Source organism: Chrysochloris asiatica, unplaced genomic scaffold (genome assembly GCF_000296735.1).
Source record: "Chrysochloris asiatica unplaced genomic scaffold, ChrAsi1.0 scaffold00016, whole genome shotgun sequence".
NCBI lineage: Eukaryota > Metazoa > Chordata > Mammalia > Afrosoricida > Chrysochloridae > Chrysochloris > Chrysochloris asiatica.
Genome location: NW_006408534.1, coordinates 9,612,931 through 9,639,289, shown reverse-complemented (window position 1 = coordinate 9,639,289; position 26,359 = coordinate 9,612,931). Strand labels below are relative to the sequence as shown.

Sequence of the window (26,359 nt, the reverse complement as noted above, 5' to 3'; positions counted from 1 at the left end):
CCCAATCCGCCTTGATAACAAGACATGCACTTTTAACACCCATTGATTGGGAAAATGTAGACTGACAAAGAGATGCAGTGGACTTAATGTCCTGTGGAAACGAATTTGCATTGTATCAATCACAAGAGCATCCTATGGCCAGTGGGCCTCAGCTTGCCCATATGTGAAATGTGAGAATTGGACTGGCATTATTTAGCTCTCCACCCTCCTGTTTCTAGCCTTGCACTTTGTGTGACAGATTCAGAAAGGCCCATGTGGTACAAAATGTTCAGCGTACCCATTTTAATTTTTCTCTTCTAGTACTTCCCTAAGGAGCTCTGGTAGCATAGTGGTTACGAATCAGGCTGTGAACCACAAGGTCAGCAGTTTGAAACTACCAGCTGTTTCGCAGGAGAAAGATGAGGCTTTCTGCTCCCGTAAAGATTTACAGCCTAGAAAACCCTGTGCAGGGTCGCTATGAGTCGGAACCGACTCCACGACACATAACAACAACAACAACAACAAAGTACTTCCCAGGGAGACAAAACTTAACTCTTTTCAGGAAGTGTCTTGAGCTTTCAAAGTTTCTTAGACAACAGATCTGACTTTGTTTCCTGATCAGACTCCCACTCCCTCCCCTGTCTTAGACCTGATGTGGAGAGTAGCTACGTAACTCTCCCAATTACATGTGCCCTACAGAAACCCTATATGCCACTGTGAGTCAGATCCAACTGGATGGCACTTAACAACACATTTTTAAACGAATGAATGTTCCTCAGGCAACAATTTCCATGCCTGTAGATGCTATTTTATATTGTTGTTGTTATGTGCCCTCAGATCTGTTCCAACTCATGGAGTCCTCTATAGGGTCTCTGAGGAGCATCTGCTGGGTTTGAACTGTCAACCTCGTGGTTCGCAGTCCATTGCTTATCCAATAGCACCTCACACTAAATTTAACTTGTATGTTCTCTATCTGGTGAGTTTTTTGCAGAAGAATTGGGGGTGGAGGTAATAGACAGTAACTTTACATCAACTGTAAGGTTATAGAGCCCCAAGGGCAGACCAGAGGGATGGCTGCTGCTTCAGAGTGCTGGGTGTCCTCAGCTCCATTCTTGTTCTTGAATCCTCAGAGCCCAGACTTTCGGCACCAGTGAGCAGAGACAGGTCTGCCCCTGCGGAGAAGCCTGCTCTGCCTCCATCTCAGTCTGCTCCTACACTCACGGCCCTCTCCTTCAGCCATGCCAAAGAAGCCCGCCCTTTAATGAAAGAAGAGGACCAGAAGGAGAACAAGGTATCTGTGAAACAAGGGGAGAAGGAAGTGGGATCAAAGTGGACCACTGGCTAAATGCCATCATGGGTCTTAAATACATAAGTGTGGGACCAGCTTATGGAAAATGGAAGAGAGCAAGGAAAAGCCCCCAAGGCAGCTATCCCTAGTACTTAAGGCTAGAACCTTAAAATCTGTAGACAGATTTGGGGTAAGGGCTGAATGAATAAAGTGAAGAGAATAAGGGAGAAGAGGAGAGAATGGTGGTGGGGAGCTAGATGAGGGAAGAGTACAGCATACAGTGGGGAGCTGTGGGGAGGACAGGATGAGGAGGTCTCACACAGTTTGGAAGGAAGCAGGATGTGAGGGAGAGTACAGAGAGGTTTAGGTGAACCGAGCTGAGTAATCTGAGCCAACACCCAAGATAGCAAACAAGAGGCAGCTGACTCAGAGGCTGATCAGCCAAAGGCTCTGCTTGACAGGCTGACAAATACGTTGCACTTCTAAGGTGACCTTGAGGAGGCAATTTCTCTTTCCTGGTCTGGGAGAGTTGAGCAAATCGTAAAGTCTCTGTTAAGGAGGATCTGTGCCCAAAAAACCTGAAAGCCTACGATGTGTATGTATTATGTTAGAGACTGGGATTCAGTGACGGCATGACAGGGTCCAGTCATCAGAGTCCTCCCACTCCCGTGAAGGTGACAGAACATGAAACAAAATGTAAGCCAGTGCATGAAATGACTTCCTCTTCCTTCCCTCCCACCCTTACACTCACTCCCATAGTTGTGCCATGGACTTTGGGGTAGCAAATGACTTCATCTTCACTATTATCTCAACTTCAAGCATCCCATTCTCTCACCACCATGTCCTATTGTTTCAGCTTAATCCATCTAATACCCCAATTCCAGCATTTGTTCTTTCTCATGGGTCAATAATGTTTTCCTCTTAACTGGATCATTCCTATTAGCATATTACTGTTTTGTTATCTCTTTCATGTTAAGAAAACACACCACCACCAAACCCAACCCAAACGATTACCACATCGCTCTTACCATTCTTTACTGAGCCTACTCCAACTGGGTGTTAGTCCCTGTTGCCCACATTGAGGTGTCCAGTGACCTCCACATCCCCAGACACAGTCCCATCACAGTCCTCTTTGAACTTGACCTTATAGCTGCTTTTGACAGTACTTGTCACTCATTTCTCTTGAAAATCTTCATGTAGGGATAGAGGCCAAGAGACAGCTTCTTTCTTGCCTCTCTGCCTACATCAGAAGCCAGCTCAGCCCTTCTTAGCTGGCCCCTCTGCAGCTTCCTGACTTCTAGATGCTGGAGTGCTCTTGGGGTTAGTATTCTAGCCTTTTTCTATTTATATTTACCCCACTGGGTAACCAATCCAGCTCATGGCTTTGAGTACCATGTATATACTTTTGTTGTTATTGTCAAGTGCCATTGAATTGGTTCCAACTGATAGCCTTCCTGTATCGGGTTTCCAAGGAGCAGCTGGTGGGTTTGAACTGTCTACCTAGTGGTTCACAGTCCAGTGCTTATCCTGCAGTGCCACACCAGAAGTACATCTATGCTAAGGACTCTCAAATATCCATTTGTAGCTCATATTCAATATGCCCTTGTAAGCATATAATTGATATTTCAAACTTACACTAATTCTAAAACCCAACTCTTGAAACATCACCCCCCTGAAACCTCCTCTTTCTCCAGTGTTTCCCCATCCTTGAATGACAATAAAAGGCAACTCCAGGCTTCCACTTGCTCAGGTTATAATCTTGAACCCATCTTTCTCTCTTACTTGACACCTCATATGTTAGCAAAAGCAGTGATCTCCACTTGGGAAAATATATTCAGAATCTGATCATTCTCACCATCCCCAGTGACATGATCCCGACTCAGGTGGTTGTGTTAGCCTCCTGAGCGCTCTTCCTGCTTCTACCTGGTGTGTCTGCTCCAGGCTCTTCCCCACATAGCAGCCACTATGATCCTTTTACAAGAGGAAGTCAGGATTTTCTGTGGTTATGCAAGATATTATCATTGGGGAGAGCTGGGGATGGGTACAGGGATCTCTTGTATTTTTGTAATGTCTTGCAAGTCAAATGATTTCCAAATAAATTTGTTATTGGCATTGTTAGGTACTGTTGAGTTGATTCCACTCATGAGACCCAATGAACAACAGAACAAAACAACCCCTGGTCCTGGGCCATCTTCACAATTCTTGTTCTATTTGAGCTCATTGTTGCAGCCACTGTGCCAATCCGTCTACTTGAGGGTCTTCCTCTTTTTTGCTGACTGTTTTACCAGAGTGCGGTGACCCTGGAGGATAAGTACTGAACTGCGAACCACTAGGTTGATGTTTTGAGCCCACCAGCAGCACCCAGGAGAAAGATGAGACTTTCTGTTCCTGTGACAATTTATAGTCTTGAAAACTCTATACAGGGACATGATGAGTCAGAACTGAATTGATGGCACTAACAGCAACTACTTTACCAAGCATGATGTCCTTCTCCAGTGACAGTTCCTTCCAAATAAATGTTGCTGTGGTTGTTAAGTGCCATTGAGTCAGTTCTGACTCACAATGACACTGTATAGGGTTTCTGAGGAGGGGCTGGTGGATTTGAATGACCTACCTTGCAGTTCAAACCAACATTGCGGTTGAATGCGTAGTTATTCCAAATAGTTATTCGTTATTCCAAATAAGCAGTTATTAAAAAACAAACAACTCACAGGACCCCCACCCACCCTTGAAAATGGAATTCACATCATAGCACTTCTCTGCCTAAAAGCTCCAATGGCTTCCCATCTGCCATCAGCGAGAAAGCCCAAGTCCTTACTGTGGACTACAAGGCCCAGTGTGCTATGGATCCTGCACCTCCTCCCCTTACACGTCCCAGTTTTTTGTCCTGCCCCTACTCTGACCCAGATTGCTCTAGTCCAAGTCCTCTTCACTGTTGGCCGACCACCCCAAGCACTCTGCAAGCCCAGGTCTGTCCAGCTGCTGCTCCTTCAACTCAAGACAAGCCAGCCATAGAAATCTGTATGGCCTATACCCTCGCTTCACGGATGACCCTGCTTAAACCTCACCTTCTCAGGGAATCCCTCTTGGCTTTCCTGTCTAAAATGGAAGACCCTATCACCCTCTGTCTCCTTAACTTTTCTTTTGGCACTTATTGCCTGGCATTATAGAATGGTTTGTTTATTGTCTTCCTTTCTGGGAGCGAGGATTCTGTCTTTTTCACTCATTTCCAGAATAGCGATAGGAAGCACTCACAGTTTTCCTAAGTGAATTTGTTGATTGAATAGATGAATGTATAGAGAAGAAATGCATTAGTGTCTGGATTGGGGAGCAGGGTTCTGGGAGAAGGTGATATCTGAATAGGATTCTGAAGTTTGGTGAACTTCTCAGCAATGCCTCCAGGTCACTGTCCTGGGCCTCAGATATAGCAGGGACCATGAAAAAAGAGGGCATTTGGGTTGTCAGTGTGGAGAAGAGAGTGAGAACAGCGTGTCTCAGGGTGTCCTAGCTTGTTCTGGCCTGGTTTCCTTTTTAAATATATGTATGCTCTGGCCCCTGGAGGTTGAATTGGGTCTCCAAGTGTAATGGAGTTTGCCTTGAACTTGTGCCAGATCCAAGTCACGATCTCCAAATCTGCCCAGGAGAAGATGCGGCTGAAGCAGCTGAAGGAGATGGAGTTGTTTCGGAGGGCAAAGGAGCCAGAGCGGGAGAGGGAGCTTGTTGCCCAGAGCCTGGGCTCCCGGAGAATCTTGGTGAAGGAAGGTACTCTGCACCTGGGGGTAGGACTCCTGCAGGCTGGGAACATCTTGGCCAAGTCCCAGATTCTCAGTCACCAAAAGAAAGGCTGCCCACAGTGCACCTGACCTTGCATCCTGACATGTACAGGAAACCACACTTACCCTCTCATAGCCCACAGATGGGCCCATCTCCAGCAGGGAATATGGGGTGGGAGCAGGCAGGAACAGATCAACCCTAGGATTTCCTTTGCCTCCACAGGTCTCCTTCCTCTTCGGGGCAGCGGGACCCAGTCTGTGCCCACTGGTCTGAGCAGTCCACGGAGAAACAACATTGGAATCATCCTGAGGAAGCGAGCCAACAGGTCCTCACTCCCCAGCATTCCAGTCAGCAAGCAGGAGCCCAGCTTTGCCCGTCATGCTTCAGGTGGGGATCAGATCTGACTGGCTGGGACAGGTGTCCCCTTCATATGTTGTGTCTCAGGATGCTTGATGTTGTTGTTAGGTGCCATCAAGTCAGTACCAACTCACAGTGACCATATCACAACAGAACAAAACACTGTCTGGTTCCATGCCAACCTCACAATTGTTGCTACACCAGAGCCCGCTGCTGCCGCCACTGTGCCAATCCATCTCGTTGAGGGTCATCCTCTTTCTCTGATCCTCCACTTTACCAAACATGATATCCTTCTCCAGGGAGTGGTCCCTCCTGATAATATGTCTGAAGGAAGTATTAGAGACAAAGTCTGGCCATCCTGGCTTACAAGGAACATTCTGGATGCACTTTTTCCAACACAGATTGGTTTGTTCTTTTGGCAGTCCATGATACTTTCAATATTCTCTTCCAAAACCATAACACAAATGCATCAGTTCTTTAATTGTCTTCCTTATTCGCTTTTCAAATTTCACATGCATATGAGGCTATTGAAAAGACCATGCATGGCTTGGGTCAGGCACACCTTAGTCCTCAAACTGACATCTTTGCTCTTCAACACTTTAAAGAGGTCATATACAGCAGATTTGCCCAATGCAATACATGATTTGATTTCTTGACTGCTGCTTCCATGAATGTTGTTGGTTGATCCCAGAAGAATGAAGTCCTTGACAACTTCAATCCTTTCTCTGTTTATCTTGATGTTGTTTATTGGTCCAGTGGTGAGGATTTTTGTTTTCTTTATATTGAGTTGCAACCCATATTGAAAGCTGTGGTCTTTGATCTTCACCAGTAGTTTTTAAAGTCCTCTTCACTTTCAACAAGCAAAATTGTATCATCTGCACATCTCAGGTTGTTAATGAGTCTTCCTCCAATCCTGATGCCATATTTTTCTTCATATAATCCAACTTCTAGAATGATTTGTTCAGCATACAGATTGAATGAGTATGGTGAGAGAAAACAACCCTTTGTGTGTACCTTTCCTAATTTTAAACCTTTAAATTAAAAAAAAATTTAAATGAAACCCTTGTTTTGTTTGAACAACTGCATCTTGGTCTAGGTATAGGTTCCTCATGAGCACAATTAAGTGTTCTAGAATACTCATTCTCTGCAATGTTGTCCATAACTTGTGATGATCTACATAATCAAAAGTCTTTGTGTAGTCAATAAAGCACAGGTAAACATCTTTCTGGCTGTCTGCTTTCAGCCAAGATCCATGTGACATCAGCAGTGATATCCCTCATTCTATGTCCTCTTCTGATTTCAGCTTGTACCTCTGGAAATTCTCTGTCAATGTATGGTTGCAGCGACTTTTGTATTATATTTAGCAAAATTTTACTTGCATGCAATATTAGTGATATTGTCTGATGATTTCTGCATTGTGTTGGGTCACCTCTCTTTGGAATGGACACAAATATGGATTGCTTCTAGTTAGTGTCTTCCAAATTTCTTGGTATACATGAGTGAGTGCCTCCAGTGCCACATCAGTTTGTTGAAAGGTCTCAATTTGTATTCTGTCAGTTCCTGGTGCCTTGTTCTTTGCCAATGCCTTCAGTGCACCTTGGACTTCTTCCTTCGGTATCATTGGCTCTGGAAATACGTTACCTCTTGAAATGATTGAACATCGGCCATTTCTTTTTGGTACAGTGACTCTGTGTATTCCTTCCATCTTCTTTTGATGCTTTCTGCATCATTCAATATTTTGCCCTTAGAATCCTTCAATATTTCAAGTTAAGGCTTGAATTTTCTCTTCAGTTCCCTCAGCTTGAGAAATGCTAAGCGTGTTCTTCCCTTTTGGTTTTCTAACTCCAGGTCTTTGCACATTTTGTTATGTTTGACTTTGTCTTCTTTCTTGTCTTCTTAGTGACTTTTTGCTTTCTTCCAATATGATATTCCTGATGCCATCCCACAACTCTTCTGGTCTTCAGTCTTTAGTGTCTAATGCATCAAATCTGTTCGTCAGATGATCTCTAAATTCAGGTGGAATATGTTCAAGGTCATATTTTGGCTCTCATAAACTTAGTTTAATTTTCTTCATCTTCAGCCTGAACTTGCATATGAACAATTAATGGTCTGTTTCACAGTCTGCTCTGGGTCTGGTTTTGGCTGATGATATGGAGCACTTCCACCGTCTCTATCCACAGATGTAGTCAATTTGATTTCTGTGTATTCCATCTGGTGGATCCATGTGTATAGTCATCTTTTATGGTGTGTTAAAAAGGTATTTACACTGAAGAAGTCATTGGTCAAAATTCTATCATGGGATCTCCAGCATCATTTCTATCACTAAGGCCATATTTTTCAATTACTGATTCTTCCTTTGTTTCCCACGTTTACATTCCAATTGCCAGTAATTATCAACACATCTTGATTTCATGTTTGATCAATTTTGAGCAGAAGAAATTGGTAGAGCTCTTCAATTTCATCATCACTGGCTTTAGTGGTTGGTGTGTAAATTTGAATCATAGTTGCCTTAACTAGTCTACCTTGTTGTTGGTAAGTGCCATCAAGTTGGTTCCAACTCATAATGACCCTGTACAGGGCTTCTGAGAGTGTCTGGTGAGCTTGAACTGCTGACCTTGCAGTTCAAACTGACCTTTGCATAGACAGCAAAGTGACCCTGGCTGCCCTTCTTCTGTCTTTTGCCCATGTTTGACTAGGTTGCGGTCTAGGGTGGTGGTCACCTTACAAGATAGATAAATGGTGCCTGGGACTCACAAGTGTCTGTAGGTTGGGCTGGGGATCCAGGACATCACAGCTGTGTTCGATGGCTAGGCAGATACATGACGTGAAGTCTCAAGTATACCAGGACCAAAGGATGCTGGGGAACAGCATCCAAAGAAGTAGCTGGAGGCTCTAGGAGGAGAGGATTTTGGGGTTGGTTTCTCCCTGCTGCCTCATAAAATATCAGGACTTGACAGTGCTGTTAAAAAATGGGGATCAGAGGAGGCCAAAGATTCCACTGGGGAGGTGCCATAGGCCAAAGGTGAGGCCCCATCCCCACTTTACCAGAGGAACTTTTTGTATTCTGGACATTCATGTGAGATTATATTTGAAAAGATTTTGCTACTAAAAGGCATTTGAAAACCATCAGCCTAGCTCAGCGTATCTTTAAGTATGGGATGTGCACAATGATGGCATAGAAAAACATCATTTTTGTGCTATAGATAGACAATTTTGATTCATCTTCCTTTTTGGTTCTCTTTATATCCTTTTGATTCCATTAAATTGAACATCTTAAGTTGGTGCTAGTCTTTAGCACATTTTCAATAACCTCATATATATGCATGCGAAAGCTGGACAGTGAATAAGGAAGACTGTAGAAGAATTGATGCTTTTGAGTTGTGGTGTTGGAGGAGAATATTGAAAGTGTCATGGACTGCAAAAAGAACCAACAGATCTGTGTTGGAAGAAGTACAGAAAGAATTCTCCTTGGAGGCCAGGATGGCCAAACTTCGTCTCTCATACTTCAGACATGTTGTCAGGAGGAACCAGTCTCTGGAGAAGGATATCATGCTTGGTAAGGTGGAGGGTCAGAGAAAAAGAGGAAGACCCTAGCGAGATGGATTGGCAAAGTGGCAGCATTAATGGGCTCAAGCGTAGCAACGATTGTGAGGTTGGCGCAGGACCGGGCAGTGTTTTGTTCTGTTGTATATAGGGTTGCTGTGACTTGGTACCAACTCGATGGCACCTAACAACAACAAAATGACATGGGACTCTAACCTTTTTAATAAGAAAGCCCCTTTCAAGCTCGGAGACATCAGAAGCTGGTTGTAATTTTATAGCTTGGATTTATAACATTTTAACAATTTAAAAAATTATTTATAATATTTATAGCAAATATTCTGGATTTACTAATTATGGAGGTGGTGGTTATGTGCCGTGGAGTCAGTTCCAATTCATAGCGACCCTGTACAGGGTTTCCGAGGCTGTAAATCTTCATGGGAGCAGAAAGCCTCATCTTTCTCTCACAGAACAGCTGGTAGTTTCAAACTACTGACCTTGAGGTTAATAGCCCGACTCATAATCACTAAGCTACCAGAGCTCCTTACTGATTATGACAGTGACATAAATTTCCTTTAAAGAAATAACTTTATTTAGGATTTGAAAATTGGGTTAATTTGAAGAAAAGTACAGTGTAAATAAAGCACAGGTAATTAAAAAATATGGCAAAAAATCATGCCAACAGTATAAATGCATGACACAGGAAATACTGCTCTCTCTTAGCCAATGCACCCATTTTGTAGATAGCAAAACTGAGACCCAGACACCTAAGCTCACTTAAGGTGACCATGACTCATAGGGTCCAAAACCTCGAAGAGTGACTCTTGATATATGAAGAGGTCTCAAAAAGTTCATGGAAAATTTTCATTCTTTTTGTATTCCACTTTTCCAGAAACTTTTTGAAGCCTGCTTGTACAGGTAGCTCCTGCTTTCCAGCGGGGATCTGTTCTGATGACTCCATCATAAGTCATTATCTCTCACAGAGAGAGGAAGTGAAATGTCTTTTTCTCTTGTTTTAGTTTTCATTATTAATGCCTTTCATGATCAGTATCTTTATGAATCCAGCAGCGTTTTGAATTGTAAATAATGAAATTGAATATTTGAACATTTGAGAATGAGGACACCAGCACATTATGCACTGCAACATTAGTGATAAACTAGTTTGCTTTAACTTGAACACATCATAAGTATATTGTTGCCTCTCATGATTTAAACTGTAGCACTTGGCAGCTGGTGTGATGCTGTGGGTTAATGCGCCCGACTGAAAAAGCTGTTTGAACTGCAAGGTCGGCGGTTCAAACTCACCAGCTGCTCCTTGGAAACCCTAGACAGGGTCAGAATAGACCTGATGGCACTTAACAACAACAACAACTTGGCAGCTAATGGAAACGTTGACGGTTTGAATTCATTCGGAGGCTTTCTGGAAGAAAGACCTGAACATCTACTGAAAAAGTCAGTCAGTGTAAAGCCGATGAAGCACAGTGTTATTCTGACACACACATGGGAATTAGAACCAACTAGATGGCAACTGGTTTTCATGTGCGTTGGAAAGATATAAAACCTTCAGGCAGTTTGAGTTGCAGTAGGTAGAAAACCAACCAACATTCTCCCCTTACAATCTTTCTAGAAACTGAATTTGAATCTTCACCTTCACTTCCTCTCTCCTCACAATGAACAAAGAACCCCTTAAAATTGCTTGATAATTTGCACCTGCTTCTACTTCAGGGTCTGGCTGGAAAGGACAGAATTTCAGGATGGTTAGCTTGTTGTCCTGATTTTCTTAATAAATCCCGTGAGATCCTCAATTCTCTTGGGAGAAGGGGTTGCTTTAGGTGAACCCCACTGGGTCTACTCAAGCTCTTCTGCTTTTTGTGTGTAGAGAACATTTTCCATATCAAGGATGTAGTCCCAGATTGGAAATTACTGGGCCAAAAGGTATTAAATATGAGTGTTAGTGACCAGCTGCCTGGGGAAGCATGGGGGAAAGGTAAACACAAATCCAGCCCTCAGAAGACTGGAGTCCTCTCTGCTGGTGTCTTTTTGTATGTGGATACTGAACACCACTGAAAGGTGTCTTGCTTATTTAGTCCTGCTGTAACAAAAATACCCTCAGTGGGTAACATTAAAGAATAGTTCTGGAGGCTAGAAATCTCAGTTCAGGGCCTGGTTCTAGGTAAAGGTCCTTGTTTATCTATAACAGCTTCCAATAGCTGCATATTCCTTGACCTTCCTGCTCTTGTAGATGCATCTGCCATGTGTGTCTGTCCTCATATGTCACCTTCCCCTGCCATGTGTGTCCCTCTGTCTGTGTCCATTCTTCTGTTTGTTTTTTAAATAGCTCAGAAATGATAGATTTAGACACCACCCCATACATAATATATACCTCATTAGCATAAACAAAAAACCCTGTTTCCAGAAGGATCCAGGACATCCATTTGGTCCACACAGAGGAGAGGGTGAGGCTGAGGTATCTGTGTCTCTTTGAAAGCCTCATAGATGACATCAAATTCATATCTGTCTTATCCATGAAAGGACATGGAGGCTGGATGTCACCTCCTACACACCAGAGGGCAATCTGAAGGTGCTGGTTAAGAGACTTTCATGTATCAGTGACAGAGCTAAGAAGAAAACCCAGGAATGTGGCCTTTGTGTCTTGACTTTAAAGAAACGATGGCCTCTCACCTTAGATTGTCCAGGAATTTCTGGATAAACATTCCAGTGGAGGTGAACTTCTGAAGAGAACTAGCCAGAAAATGAGATGTGGTAGTAAAGAGCTCTAGGCTCAGAGAAGGGCACCTTCTGGTCCTGGCTTGGCTGATAGAGTAACTGAGGGGCCTCAGCCTTCCTGAGGGGTCCCCAAGCCTTCCTGAGCCTCTGACACCTCGGTTGTGTCATTAAGGGCATTGGATGTATGGAACATTTCTAAACTCCCTTTCTGTTCTTATTCTAGAACATGATGCTTCTAGCATCTGTCCCCAGGGAAGAGGAGCCTAGAAAACATGATCTGAGTTTTAATATCCCTACTTACAGTGCTGGTTTGCTATGCTGTGTCTTGCTAGTGCCTTTTGTAGTTCCCTGTCTTCCTCCAGCCACCTACCTTTAGAGTACTTCCTTGCTCGTGGTCAACTTCACCAAAGGAGGGATCATGTAAGGGAAAGGAGGTACAGCTGTTAGCTTGGGCCCCTAGTGTGGATGAGGTTAGAATGTCTCCAGCATGAGGTCCTCACCAACAGGTTTCCTGGGCTCATCCTAGGCACAGCTGTGGCAGGATTGATTGGATGTGGGGGATTGACCTAGTAGACTTTGTCATAGGGCATCATGCACCATGTCACAAGCAGTCTTTTTGCTTATAATGAAATAATCATATTGGCCAAGGTGGGAATGGACAGGTCAGTGTAAGGTATATACTTGGTGGTCTCCCTAGCTCCCAGGATTGGCCTAATAGTCATCCTCCGTTCCCTTCCTCACATGCTCCCTTGTTAGAGGGCTTAAGTGCAGCAGGCCAGGCAGTGAAGGCAGCAGTAACTCCCAACGCTTGTCCCCCTGGATGAAACCTGCTGTTTCTTTTTTTTTTTTTCCCTGAGTGCAGCTAACTCATTACCTGCGGTGCTTACTTTGGGGTCTCCTGAATGGGAAGAGGAGGAAGAAGAGATGGATCTTAGAGCCTTGAAAGAACTGAGGCCTTTCTCAAACCCAGAGCTTGGGTTGATGGATGCCCTCCAGAGCCTCAGCAGCAGCGACTGGTAAGGAGATATCTTCTCCTGTTCCCTATGCACCATGGCTGGGAGCAGAGCTTCGGAATAGTTCCTGCTCTCTGCTTCCTGGGAAGGAGTCTGTGCATGTGCATGGTGGCTGTGATGGGGGGGATTCTATCTCTAGCTTCCTGTGTTTGGCCAGAGACCTTCCAAGCAGTCCTGTGCACTGCTCTGTGGCCCAGCTGCTGAGCCACGTAGGGCAAGTATGCATTTGACTTGTAGTAGTGAGCCATTCTGCTCCTGTAAAGATTTACAGCCTCGGAAACTCTATAAAGGTTTGCTATTAGTCGAACTGACTCCATGCCACATAACTATCACTGCCACCGACCAGTGATCATAAGAAAGATCACAGCCCTTTATTTCTCTAAGTGAAATGTAAACTGCTCTGAATGTTCCCTCAGTGTGCTGCTGAAACACAATCTTTGTTGTGACAAGTTGCTGACATGGGGCCCCAAACTTTTGTGGGATGCTCTGCCTGGTCTTCAGTCCTCACTGTTTAGTGGAGAAAAGATTGAAGTTGTCAAGGACTTCATTCTTCTTGGATCAACTATCGACACTCATGGAAGCAGCAGTCAATAGATCAGATGACATATTGCTTTAGGCAAATCTGCTGCACAGGAACTTTTTAAAGTGTTGAAGAGCAGAGATGTCAGCTTGAGGATTAAGGTGCGCCTGACCCAACCCATGGTATTTTCAGTAACCTCATATGGATGTGAAAGCTGGACAGTGAATAAGGGAGATCATAGAAGAATTGATGCCTTTGAATTATGGTGTTGGAGGAGAATACTAAAAGTGCCATGGGCTGACAAAAGAACCAATAGATCTGTTTTGGAAGAAGTGCAGCCAGAGTGCTCCTTGGAGGCCAAGATGGTCAAACTTCGTCTCTCATACTTTGGACATATTGTCAGGAGGGAACAGTCGCTGGAGAAGGATGTCATGCTTGGTAAGATGGAGGGTCAGAGAAAAAGAGGAAGACCCCCAACAAAATGGATTAGCCAGGTGGCAGAATCAATGGACTCAAGTGTGGCAACAGTAGTGAGGTTGGCCCAGGATCTGACATTGTTTCGTTCTGCTGTGCATAGGGTTGCTATGAATCGGTGCCAACTCGATGACACCTGACAACAACAACTGCTTGGTCTTCAGTCCTCAGTATTTAATCCAGTCCCAACTTTTGAAGATATCTAGCTTTGTGGTGCTGTGGAATCAGCACCGGACAGCAAACCACAAGGTCGTCAGTTCAAACCCAACAACTGCTGCTGAGAAACCCTATACAGGCTTGCTATGAATTGGAAGTGACTCGATTGCACTTAACAACAGCAATCTCACCCCAGGTGGTCTGGTGGTGCAGTAACTCAAGCATTGGGATACTAATCATATGGTCATTGGTTCAAACCCACCAACTGCTCTATAAGAGAAAGATGAGACTGTCTGCTCCCATAAGACCTTGCAGTCTTGGAGACACTACCAAGCAGCTCTGCTCTGTCCCACAGGATCACTATGAGTTGGAATGGTTTGATGGGAGTGGGCGTCACATAGCTGGGCTACTAACCACAAGGTGGAGGTTCAAACCCATTAGCCACTCTGCAGGAGAAAAATGAAACTGCTCTCATAAAAGATTTGGAGTTTTGGAAATCCTATGGAGCAGTTCTACTTTGTCCTATAAGGGTCACTATAAGTCAGTATTGACTCGACACCAGTTAGTTTAAACTTGGATTTCCCCAGCTCTGCAGAGGGAACAGGGTGCCTCCTCCTCACCTGTGACCCGGTCTGGCTTGTTTCTCAGGCAGGTGAAGGAGAAGGGCCTGGTGAGCATCCAGCGCCTGATAGCGTGCCACTCAGAGGTCCTCGCTGGGAGGCTGCACGACGTGTCCTTGGCCGTGACTGGGGAGGTGAGGCCTCCCATACAGTAGTGTCCTGTGTGTTTCCCTGCCCCATTCCTGGTACGGTTATGTGGCAGCCATAGAGGGGCCCTGAAGTGCAGGCAGGCATCTCTGCCACCCATTTCTCAGATGGGAAAACTGAGGTCTGGGTTCTCCTAATTTATAGTCAGAATCTGGTATGCCCAGTTTTCACAGTTGTGTTGTCCTCTACACTCAGATACCTGTAGAGGTGTGGCGTGTTCTGAACCAGATCCCCAGTCTCAGGGCAGCTGTAGCATTTCTCAAGGCCTTTCCCCTATGGGACTGGGGCTTGGCCTAGGCTGGGCTGGAGGAGAAGTGAGACATTTTTATCTCATGTGGAGGCTGTGCCCCACCCTTGGGAACAGGCTGTTGAGTGGGGGCCATTATGAAAACAGAGGCCTGGGCTAGTCTCTCCTCTGCTCCCTCCTGCATGTAGCCTAGGGTCTCAGTTTCTTCTGAAAAATGGATCTCTGCTAACCAAAAGGTCGGTGGTTCAAACCTACCAGCTGCTTCTCAGAAACCCTATACAGGGTTGCTAAGACTCGGAACTGATTTGATGGTACTTAATAACAACAGTAGTCGTGAAGGTCAAATGAGATATTATTTGTAAAAATGCTTTGACAGCCAAGTGTCCAAATTTCAGATAATAAAATGAGAGAAATAATAAAAATGGTAGTAATAGTTCATTAAAATTTTTTTTTAATGATGCAGTTGTGCCAAGAGCTGCAGGATTTTCATGTTCAGCTTAACAAACCCTAGGCCCTGGTGAGGGTGGAGGTGGCTGGAAGGGGTGGTGAGTCCTCATTCTCTGTATCCTCTGGGGAGCCTTTGGCAGGGCCCAGCAGTCTGGAGGGCCCCTCTCGCCTTTTTCTCCTAGGTCACCAACCTCCGCTCCAAGGTGTCCCGCTTGGCCATCAGCACCCTGGGAGACCTCTTTCGGACCTTGAAGAGGAACATGGACCAGGAGGCCGAGGAGATTGCCCGCTGCTTGCTCCAAAAGATGGGCAACACCAGCGAGTTCATCCAGAGAGCAGCCAACCGGTCGCTGGGGGCCATGGTAGAGCATGTGACCCCTGCCCGCTCCCTGGTGGCCCTGACCACAGCCGGTGTCTAGTATGTACTGCTCTTGTTTGAGGCCTGTGTGATCATGGGAGAGGAAGCCTGTGAGGGAGGGGCAGGAGGGAGATGATGGTGAAGGTGGGAGGAAGGGAGGGGAGGCTGGGAAGGGAAGAGGAAGAAAGGAGGCAGGGTATAGAAGCATTAGTGAAAGAGAAGAGGCAAAAATGCTGAATCAGAATCCAGAAGGGGCCTTACTTCAGATTGCACAGCAAGTAATGCCTTACACCTTTAGTAGTGGTGGGGGAGACCCCTGCTTCCTGGGGGCCTTTTCTCCCCACCTTTCCTGAGGCAGGAGGAGAAGGGAGGATGTGGTGAGGTGAGTTCAGTGCAGCCTTGTTCTGGCAGGAAGGGGAAGATGCTGTGTTGTTTGGCTCCAAGGTTGGGAAGCCCATTGCTGCTCTGCAGCAGGGCTTGGAGAGCACCTGCCCATCTCCTAGAGAGTGCTTCTTTCTGATGACATCTGGGCCACTAGTGAGAAGAGCGTGGCATTCTAATAGGATTCTACTACTTGAGCTGGCAGGTGGCACTGCCACAACTCCTGGGGTTGGAGAAGGCTCCTTGGATACTATTGGGGCCTTTTTGCAGCCAAATTTGCATTTCTCTTAAATAAAAACCCAACTGAAAAGCATTTCCCAAGCCCTTTCTCCCACAGGGCGAAACAACTCTCAACCCTAATAGGTCAATCATCAAGTGAGGTTTCTGGGATCCAGCCCCGGGCTTGTTGTATCACTAAGCTGTGGTACCACAGCTTAGTGGGGAGTGTGTGGCCACAATGCCTAGGTTCACATCAGAGATCCTTAATTTCTCTGTGTCTCAATTTCCTCATGTGCAAATTGGGAGTAACAATGGAATTGCAAAGAGTAAATGAATTGATCCGCATAAGAGCGCTTAGAAATCCCTAGCATTTATTGAGTATATACTGCGGATGGTATTAATTTGGGAAAAATCATTGCACCTTTTCCTGGATTCCTTCCTTTGCCTCAGTTGCCTCAGCTGTAAAATGGTATTATTAGTAGCTCATGGTAAACAGTGCTCAGCTCTGTGCCTGCCATGGAGGATGTTCACTCAAACAGAGGCTACTGATATTGTCCCCAAGAACCAGAGTCAGCTGTCTGGGGATTCTAGAACAGGGCTTTGTACCTATGAAACACCCATCTTGTTACTGAAATGTAAATTTTGATTCAGATGCTAATACTGGTGATTAGACCACACTCTGAGGAGAGGAATCCAGGAGCCCACTTTGTCATTTTGTGTCCCCTGGAGTCCTGGTGTGGCACTGTAGGATAAGCACTTGACCATAATTTCAGCTTAAACCATAAGGTCAGTGGTTCAAACTCACCAGCAACTCCTTGGAAACCCTATACAGGGTTGCTATGAGTCAGAACCGACTTGATGGCGCTTAACAACAACAGGCTGTTCCATAGGGGAGAAAGGTTTGGTCATGAGGTCAGTGCTGCTCAATGGCCACTGTTGGAAAAAATAATGAAAAATTAAGAGGTGGCATTCTGATGGATTTCTCTAATAAGATGTCTAGTTCCACCTGTTAGGGTTACCAGGGCACCCAGTAATTCCCTCTCCTCCCTTCCTGTCCCAAGGCAGTTTAACAGCCGTGCATTATGCTGATGCTAAGGGTTGGGCTGTGGGTTAATGCACTGGACTGCAAAGTCGGTTTGAACTGCAGGTTGGTGAAGGTTGGTGGTTCAAGCTCATTAGCCACTCTTTGGAAATTCTACATAGGGTCGCTGTGGGCCAGAACCGACTGGATGGCACTTGACAACAACAATACCACCAAGTGTTGGGCAAGGGCAGTGGTGGTTCAGTAGTAGGACTCACCCTCCACGCAGGAGACCAAGGTGCAATTCCGAGCCAGTGTACCTCATGCTCGGCCACCACCCATTTGTCAGTGTTGTGATACAGAACTGTTTCACCAGAGCTTCCACACTAAATGGACTAGGAAGAAAGTCTTATTGATCTACTTCTGAAAAATCAGCCAATGAAAACTCTGTGGTTCATAGTGGGCCAATCCCATCATACATAGGGGTGCCATGAGTCAGAAACTGACTCAATGGCAGTTTACAATAACAAGCATCAGGACTGTACCAAGCACCAACTGGGGATTCATTCATGTGAGAGGAGGTCTGGCCCCTGGTCCCTGACCAGGGAACAATGGTGTGCAACTGGACTTGGCAGTGGACAGCCAGCACTGCACAAGAGGGAGTATCTAATTCTGCTGAGGAATGAAGGGAAGGAGATGTTGACTGCATAGGACTTTTCTAGATGGAGGAAAAATGGGAAGGCACATTTAGACACGGGAATATATGAGCTCCAGAAAGCATCAAGAACAGTAAGCCTGTGGCTAACTGTGGTTGTTCTTTCTCCTGAAGCTCAGGAGGTGATTGTTCATTCCTTAAAGATTCCTTTAGCTCATGTGGCAAAGATTTTGGGGCCTGGTGTGTTGTTGTAAGGTAAGCACTGGACCACAAGGTCAGTTTGAACCACAAAGTTGGTGTTTCAAACCAACTCCTCACCAGCTGCTCCTTAGAAACCCTATACAGGGTTGCTATAAGTCAGAATTGACTCGATGGCACTTAACAACAACAGAAAAAGCTGGCACAAATCATGGATCTACAGTTGAATCTGTATGGCAGACTGGTGACCCCTTGGCTTGATGTGTTTCCCTTCAGCCACCGTAACCCTTTAGTCAGGAAGTGTACTGCTGAGCACCTCTCGACTGTCCTGGAGCAGATCGGCGCTGAGAAGCTACTCTCAGGTACTCGGGACAGTACAGACATGCTGGTGCACAACCTGGTGAGGCTAGCCCAGGACTCCAACCAGGACACCAGGTAATAGCAGGGTGAGGGGGCCTCTCCTGATGTGGCATTGCAAGTTAATGTACTGGACTGCAAAGTTGGATAGAACTGAAAGGCCAGCAGTTCAAACTCACCAGCTGCTATTCTGACACCCTAGATAGGGTCATTATGAGTCAGAGCCTACTTGACGGAACTTCACAACAACAACAACAACAACATACTCAAGGTTGTTAGGTGCTGTCAAGTCAGGTCCAACTCATAGCAAGCCTATGCATAACAGAACGGAACACTCCCCAGTCCTGCTCCCCTCACAATGATCTTGTTTGAGTCCGTTGTTGCTGCTACTGTCAATCCATCTTGTTGGGAGTCTTCTTCTTTTCTGCCAATCCTTCACTTTACCAAGCATGATGTCCTTCTTCAGGGACTAATCCCTTCCTGATAACATGTCCAAAGAACAAGAGACAAAATCTTGCCATTCTGGCTGTACTTTTTCCAATGTATATTTGTTTGTTCTTCTGGCAGTCCATGGTTCTTTCAATATTCTTTGCCAACATTGTAATTCAAATGCATTGATTTTTCTATTATTGTTGTTCTTGTTAGGTGCCATGGAGTCAGAACTGACTCATAGTGACTCTATGCACAACAGAATGAAACACTGCCCAGTCCTGGGAAAATCTCACAATTGTTGCCACGCTTGAGTCCATTAATGCTGCCACTTTGCCAATCCATCTCGCTGGGGGTCTTCCTCTGTTTTCTCTGATCTTCCACCTTACCAAACATGACATCCTTCTCCAGAGACTGGTCTCTCATGACAATATGTCTGAAGTATGAGAGATTAAGTTTGGCCATCCTTACCTCCAAGGAACACTCTGGCTGCACTTATTCCAACACAGATCTATTGGTTCTTTTGACAGCCCATGGCACTTTTAATATTCTCCTCCAACACCATTACTCAAAAGCATCAATTCTTCTACCGTCTTCCTTATTCACTGTCCAGCTTTCACATGCATATGAGGTTATTGAAAATACCATGGGTTGGATCAGGCGCACCTTAGTCCTCAAGCTGACATCTTTGCTCTTCAACACTTTAAAAATGTTTTGTGCAGCAGATTTGCCTAATGCAACATGTCATTTGATTTCTTGACTGCTGCTACCATTAGTGTTGATAGTCTATGTTGTTGTTGTTGTTAAGTACCGTGGAGTCGGTTCTGACTCATAGCGACCCTGCACCGTGTTTCTGAGGTTGCAAATCTTTATGGGACCAGAAAGTCTCATCTTTTTCCCGTGGGACATCTGGTAGTTTCGAACTGCCAAGCTTGAGGTTAGCATCCCGATTTGTAACCACTATGTTACCAGAGCTTCTTGTTGATAGCCCTCCTTATTTCTTGTCTAGTGTTCATATACATATGAGGTGATTGAAAATATCATGATCAGGCTCACCTAAACCCTCAAATGACGCCTTTGCTCTTGAACAATTTAAAAGAGGTCTTGTGCAGCAGATCTGCCAACTGCAATACATCTTTTGATTTCTTGTCTGCTGCCTCCATGAATATTGATTGTGGATCCAAGCAAAATGAAATCTTTGACAACTTCAGTCTTTTCTCTAGCATGCTGTTATTTATTGGTTCAATTGTGAGGATTTTTTCTTTTTCCTTCTTTACATTGTAGAGGTCTAGGCTATTGATTTTCATCAGTAAGTGTTTCAAGTCCTCTTCACTTTCAGCAAGCAAGGCATATTACAGGTTGTTAATGAGTTTTCCTTTAATCCTGGTGCCATATTCTTTTTCATATAATCCAGCTTCTCAGATGATTTGCTCTTTATACAGATTGAATAAGTATGGTGACAGATACAATGCTGGCACACACCTTGATTTTAAACCAGTCAGTGTCCCCTTGTTCTGTTGTAAGCACTGCCTCCTGGCACATGTATAGGTTCCCTGTGGGCACAATCAAGTCTTCTGGAATCCCTCTTCTTTGTGACGTTATCCATAGTTTGTTATGATTCACCCAGTTGAATGCTTTACATAGTTAATAAAGTACAAGTAAACATATTTAGCCAAGATCCATCTCACATCTTCAATGATATTTCTACAACAATTGCTGTAGGAGGATAGAAATAAAGAATTGTATGTCTGGATCTAATATTCTTCTCAATTCTGACCTCTCTCTTCCATTGCATGATGTGGACTGCATTTTCCTTTCTGGAACATTTTAACCCTCTGTGGTGAATTTCTCCACTCTGCGTGTTCTTTCCATGTGGGTGGCCGAAGATATGTCTTTAGCCCAGTCCTTGACCTTCTCTTCTGGCTTTCTCTGAGGGGTCTCATCTTTTCTCATGGCTCCAGTAACCAGAAAACTCTGTTCTTCCCAGCCTCTTTGTCCCACACAGACCCTTCGGCCCTCCAGTCCCGTATCTCTAATGTTTTCATAGGGATCATCTCCAGATGTCCTACCGTCATCTTCACTGGGGTGTCTCTAAAGGAAATGTTTTCATTCCAGTCCTGCTTCTCAGGCTGTGCTGTCTCTAGGGTTAACAAACCAAGTTGCCATCAGGTCATCTCTGACTCAGGGTAACTCCGTGTGTGTCAGAGTAGAACTGTGCTCCATTGGATTTTCAATGGCTAGCTTTTTTGGAAGTAGATTCTCATTCTTTTTCTGACGCCCGTCCGGGTGGAGTTGAACCTCCAACCTTTTGGTTATTAGTCAAGTGCATTTGCTGTTTGTACCACTCAAGGACTCTATTGTTGCAAGCATTCATTCATTATTTACTGAGTCACCCAAGGCACAAGGTGAGGAATCACGTACTTCATTGATTCTAAGACACACCCTCCCCCATGTAAGATCTTTGAAATTGGGATATATCTTAAAATTAGAGACATTCACAGTTGCTGTTGACCAAGCAGCAATTAGGAGCTGGGTTTAACTACCTACACATTCTCCATTTTTGTCCATAGTATATAAGTTATGCACTATGAACCTTTCTTTCTTTGCTTGTTAGACTTTTGATTTACATTAAAAAAAACTCAGTGTGGATGCTCAGTAGAGAATAGTTGAGTCTAATTACTGCTTAAAATGTCTTAGAAATATGACACTCTTATTAGGCATGGAAATGAAAACTGTGTATAAGAAAGGGTATGGAAATTGAGCAATGGGTCATAAATTAAGTATTAATGGAGCAAACATTCATTGCTGAAGGAATGACAAGAATTCAACATTTTTTTTGCAAAGCAACAAGCAAATACTAAAGAAAGGAAAACACGCACGAGTGATGCTACCGTTTGCTTCACACATGGGCAATCCTTGTCTTAGGTTGAGTGAAATACAGTTGCTTTATGATCTACCCCCAATCTGTAACCAAGTCCTACCATTTCAGCCTTCTTAACAGCACTTATATTCGACCACCGCTACTCCGACTACCTTATTTCCGATCACCATCATCTCATCTCTTTCCTGGACTATTATGATAGCTTCCTAACAGGTCCCCTGGGCCCCAGCTTTTTCCCACCACACCCTCCACACAACTACCAGGGACTTTTCATTTTTACTAAAATGCAAATCTCATCATTTCTTGGCTTCCTATTGCCTGCAGGTTAAAGCCCATGTTCTTCAGTTCTCCCTGAATTGGGACCAACTGTTCTCTAGCCAATGTCTTCCTGTGTCTAGTGTCTGGCCTACCAGTGACGATGCTATGGATCCTAGAGTGGCTCTCTTCCTCCGATTTACTTGTTAATCCTGTACCACTCCTTTTCATCTTTCAAGTCTCAACTCTGAGGTCACCTTCTCTCTGAAGCCCTCCTTGATTCCTGTCTCCTGACCACCACTGTTCAGCAGGTGGAGTTGACCACTCCCTCCTATGCTGTCTCACTGTGCCCTGAGACTTCTAAGTGTCCCATAATAGGAACAAGTTCAGTACATGTTGGAGTAACCAACCAGTAGAACTATTATGTAGCTCTTAAAAGGATGTTTATAGAGCATTTTAAATGACATGGGAGGATGATTAGTGATGAAGTGAAAAAAACAAACCCAGAATGCAAGTTTTATATATATATGCTGACATCAACTAAACATGTATATGTATAGAAAAATGACTAAGAGAAAATCTGTAATAATATAATAGTTTTGTCTTGGTTATGGGATCGTGGTTTCTTTTTATTCTTGAATGATTTTTTTTTTTTTTAAATGACATGACTTTCATAATTAGGAAAAGTATGAAAAAGTTGGCTAGTATAATTAGAAAAATTATATAAAGCTCTAAGGCAAATGTCTATGCATTTCTGTGGCTGTTTCTCCATCTTGCCCCTTCTCCTGTGGCAGATTTTATGGTCGTAAGATGGTGAATATCTTGATGTCCAATGCGAAGTTTGATGCATTTCTGAAGCAGTCCCTACCATCTCATGATTTGCGGAAGGTCATGGCAGCTATTAAGCAGCGGGTGAGTGATGTGCAGTAGGCTTCAGGCTTTGGGGGGATGGAGATCAAAGCAGAGTTGGGCAGTTGTTATGCTGACCTAGGGAGTGGGCTGTGAATACATGAATAGACTGAACTTTCAGATCTTGAGAATGTTTTAATTTCATCCACTGCTCACAACTGGGAAAATGGGATTCCTTTCCCCAGTGCTTATCAAAACTTTCCCCTGGTTCCCACTACCTGTGTTCTGTGAGCCTTCCTGGGTCTCCATGTCTTCATCTGTTAAATGGGAACCTTGGTACCTGCCTTGACAAACTTCAGGGCTCTGGAAGGCTCAAATGTGACCCCTGAAGTGCTCCCAGGGAGAAGGGCTTGTCCCAGAGTCTGACAGTCCCCAGAAAACTCTCCTCTTGGCTTATGTTCTGTGTGTATTTTTCAAGGGAATAGAAGATAATGATGAACTTCCATCTGCCAAAGGCTGCAAAGTGTCAAGGAGTCTGGTGGTGTACGAGAACGGGCTGCCTGAGGAGGGGTATGACTACTCTTGTCTCTCTGGGACTCCAGATCCAAGACTGATAACAGAGGTGGCCCTCTTGCCCCAGACCAAGAGTGGCTCTGGGGAGGTGTGAAAAATGACACCAACTATCCCTCCCCCAGCACACTCTTCTTCTAAACTGGCTTCAATATCTCATTCATTGCAAGGCCACATAGAACTAAGACACCATACCAGAACTGTGAGATTGATTAGAGACATTACCAGGTTACAATACAGAATCAGAAAACACTCAGGTCACAGTTCCTCAAGTCTGAACAGCCTCTCCTCTGCTGTGTCCACAGACAGGCCTCTCTCTGGACCTTGGCCCTTTGGTCTGGCCTCTGCCCTACTCTGGCAGTGTTACAAAGCTGTTTTAGGACTGCCGATAAATACCCACAGGGCATACTATTCCACCATAAGCTTCAGCCTGATGGCACTCAGCTCTGTGGGTCAGTAAACCTAGCTTCCCCAATTAAGTACCTGCAGGCACTCTACTCGGCAAGCAGATCTCCTCCCCAGAGTTGCTCAGCCTTACTTGTTCTGTGCCTGGGGAGTCCACCATGGTGCCTTGTGTTCTGGCTCTTAATGCTATTGCTGCCACTCCTCTGGTGTCACAGCTTTCTGTCCCTAGTTTGAGATTCCAGGCACAGGGATCTCCACACCCATAAGACACGCTCCACTTCTAGCTCTTTCTTCTAGATGGTAGTGAGATTCCCCCTTCTGTTTCTATTTTTATGTCCAACAGGATGGCAGAATCCACTAATCACAATTAGCTTTGTTAACAATCACTCACGATTGAATCATATCATCCACCAGCATCTTCCCCCACCTTTTCTTCCCCAAACACATCGGGAAAAAGTCTGGTGGGAGTTTACAGACTATGGCTAGAAGAGATATTCATTAATTCCCTATAGTGCAGGAGGATATGTAGATCTGGGTTGCCTAGTTCGGCCAGCAGCACTGATGGATACATTTATAGGATGTGATCCTCCACCCTGAATTTTGATGAGACCACATCCTGTGCTCAGGGGCATCTTCCAGGAGAAGTTGGTTATTGTAGTATTGGCTGAGTGGGTGCAATTCCACCAGTACTGATGGGATACATTATTGGTTGGGCTCTCTGTGAGCGCAGCACTTCTCCATTCACTTAAATCTTCAGGTCCTGTAACCATCAGAGAGTGGTGAGGCAGGACAAATTTCAAGGCTGAGCTGTTGTTAAGAGTCAGTTTCGACTCTTAGGGACCCTGTATAGGGTTTCCGAGGAGTGGCTGGTGGGTTTGAACTGACAGTCTTGTGGTTAGCAGTCCTGTGCTGTGGTTAGCAGTCCAGTGCCACACCGGGGACAAAGGTAGATGAGAAGAAATGGGTTGGTCTGAGGGTCTACAGGGTGGGTGCTGTTAGAAACCAGTCAGGAATATGATGGTCACTCCTGTGCTTAAAACTCATTTGCAGTGTCCCACAGAGCACACAGGGATGCCCCCTGCCAACTTCTGCAAGAGTAGCTCCCCCACTCTCAGGGCAGCTTTTGTCTTCTGCCCCTCTTATTCTCTCTTCCTACTGTGCTTTTGCTAATGGCCTTCCTTTGCCTGGTACCAACTCCACCTGGAACATGGCTACATAGTTTACAAGACTGAGTTCACCTGTCACCTGCCCTAAAAACCTTTTCTGACATCTGTGTCTCCATGTCCTCAAGTGGGCAGCGTGTCCTCCATTCTTCCCCTGTCAGCTCATTGCCTTATCTGTCTTCCAGGGGTCTGTGACTCTTAAAGGGCAAAGACCATGCTTCTCATCTCATTGTTCTGAGTACCCAGCACAGCTCCTGGCCTCAGTAGGTAGAGTGTGGAACATAGGAATGAGTGACAGAATGAATAGTATTGGGCTGTGTGTGCAAGCCCTTGAGCTCAAACACCTAAGCTTGGATCTGGGGGCGAGGGGGGTGGGTGGGTAGGGGTTCTGTATGAAGCTGTACTTCTGCTGCCTAAAATGGGCAAGGGGAGGTGATGGACATGTGATTCCAACTCAACAGGACAGGATTCCTAGTATTTCCCCAGTGCTGGAGGACTGTGAGCAGAGCCTACAAAAGCAGGTTTAGGGTCTGGGCAGAAGTTTGGTGTGATGATCTCCAGGATCTCTCTGTGCTCTTAAGATTAGATGTGGACCAGTCACACTTTCTTGAGTTCCTACTCCTCCTCACTCCAAGCTTTATTCCTCTTATTCTCTGTACATATCTGAACAGAGAGAACAAAAGAGTAAGAAGAGAGAGCGCTGTCCTCAGACAAGGAGTGGGACTCTGGGCAACCATGTTGTTACCGCTGAATAAAAGAGATGTCCAGAGTTCCCAAGGCCAATGTTCCCCAAGCAGAAGGTGGAGGAGAAATTGGGGGGTGGACTAAACTGGAGGTGACATTCTTATCTCTGCCCCATGTGTCATTGGGAGGAGGAGCAGCCCTCCCTTGAGACTGTTCAGATGATCTTTTCCCATAGGTTAGGTTTAAACGGCCCGAGGCCGGTGGGGCTGCGCTCTTCGGTTCGGGGTGGCATGGAGATGGTGGAGCAGCTGCGCGAGCTGATGCGTCTGCTGGAGGCCAAGGACTACCAGTCTCGGATGGAAGGTGTGGGGCAGCTCCTTGAGTACTGTAAGACCAAGCCAGAGCTCATCACCGCCAACCTGGTCCAGGTGAGCACGGCTCCATCCCCTGCCCTCCCACTTCTCTCTCCTGTAGTTGCAACTTCCATTCAGAAGATTCTGAACAATGTTGGACACTGTGCCAGTAGGCAGGAAATCTGATAAGCACTTTTTGTCCAATGGGCATTTGTAACAGCATACGACTACCTGAGAGTGACCAAGGGGGTGAGGGTACTACCTCCTGCCAGGCACCTTGGAACTGCTTAAA

At 45.1% G+C, this 26,359-nt stretch overlaps 1 protein-coding gene across 1 annotated transcript in view; it reads left to right on the top strand.

Moving 5' to 3' along the window:
* Positions 1-26,359, top strand: part of FAM179A (family with sequence similarity 179, member A) — a 63,913-nt gene that overhangs the window by 18,967 nt on the left and 18,587 nt on the right. The window contains exons 7-16 of the mRNA XM_006835168.1: positions 1,110-1,276; positions 4,879-5,029; positions 5,264-5,428; positions 12,528-12,681; positions 14,477-14,582; positions 15,472-15,707; positions 18,398-18,556; positions 22,838-22,955; positions 23,371-23,462; positions 25,950-26,142. Coding sequence (XP_006835231.1) covers positions 1,110-1,276; positions 4,879-5,029; positions 5,264-5,428; positions 12,528-12,681; positions 14,477-14,582; positions 15,472-15,707; positions 18,398-18,556; positions 22,838-22,955; positions 23,371-23,462; positions 25,950-26,142 — 1,541 coding nt within the window. The remainder of the gene's footprint in view (positions 1-1,109; positions 1,277-4,878; positions 5,030-5,263; positions 5,429-12,527; positions 12,682-14,476; positions 14,583-15,471; positions 15,708-18,397; positions 18,557-22,837; positions 22,956-23,370; positions 23,463-25,949; positions 26,143-26,359) is intronic.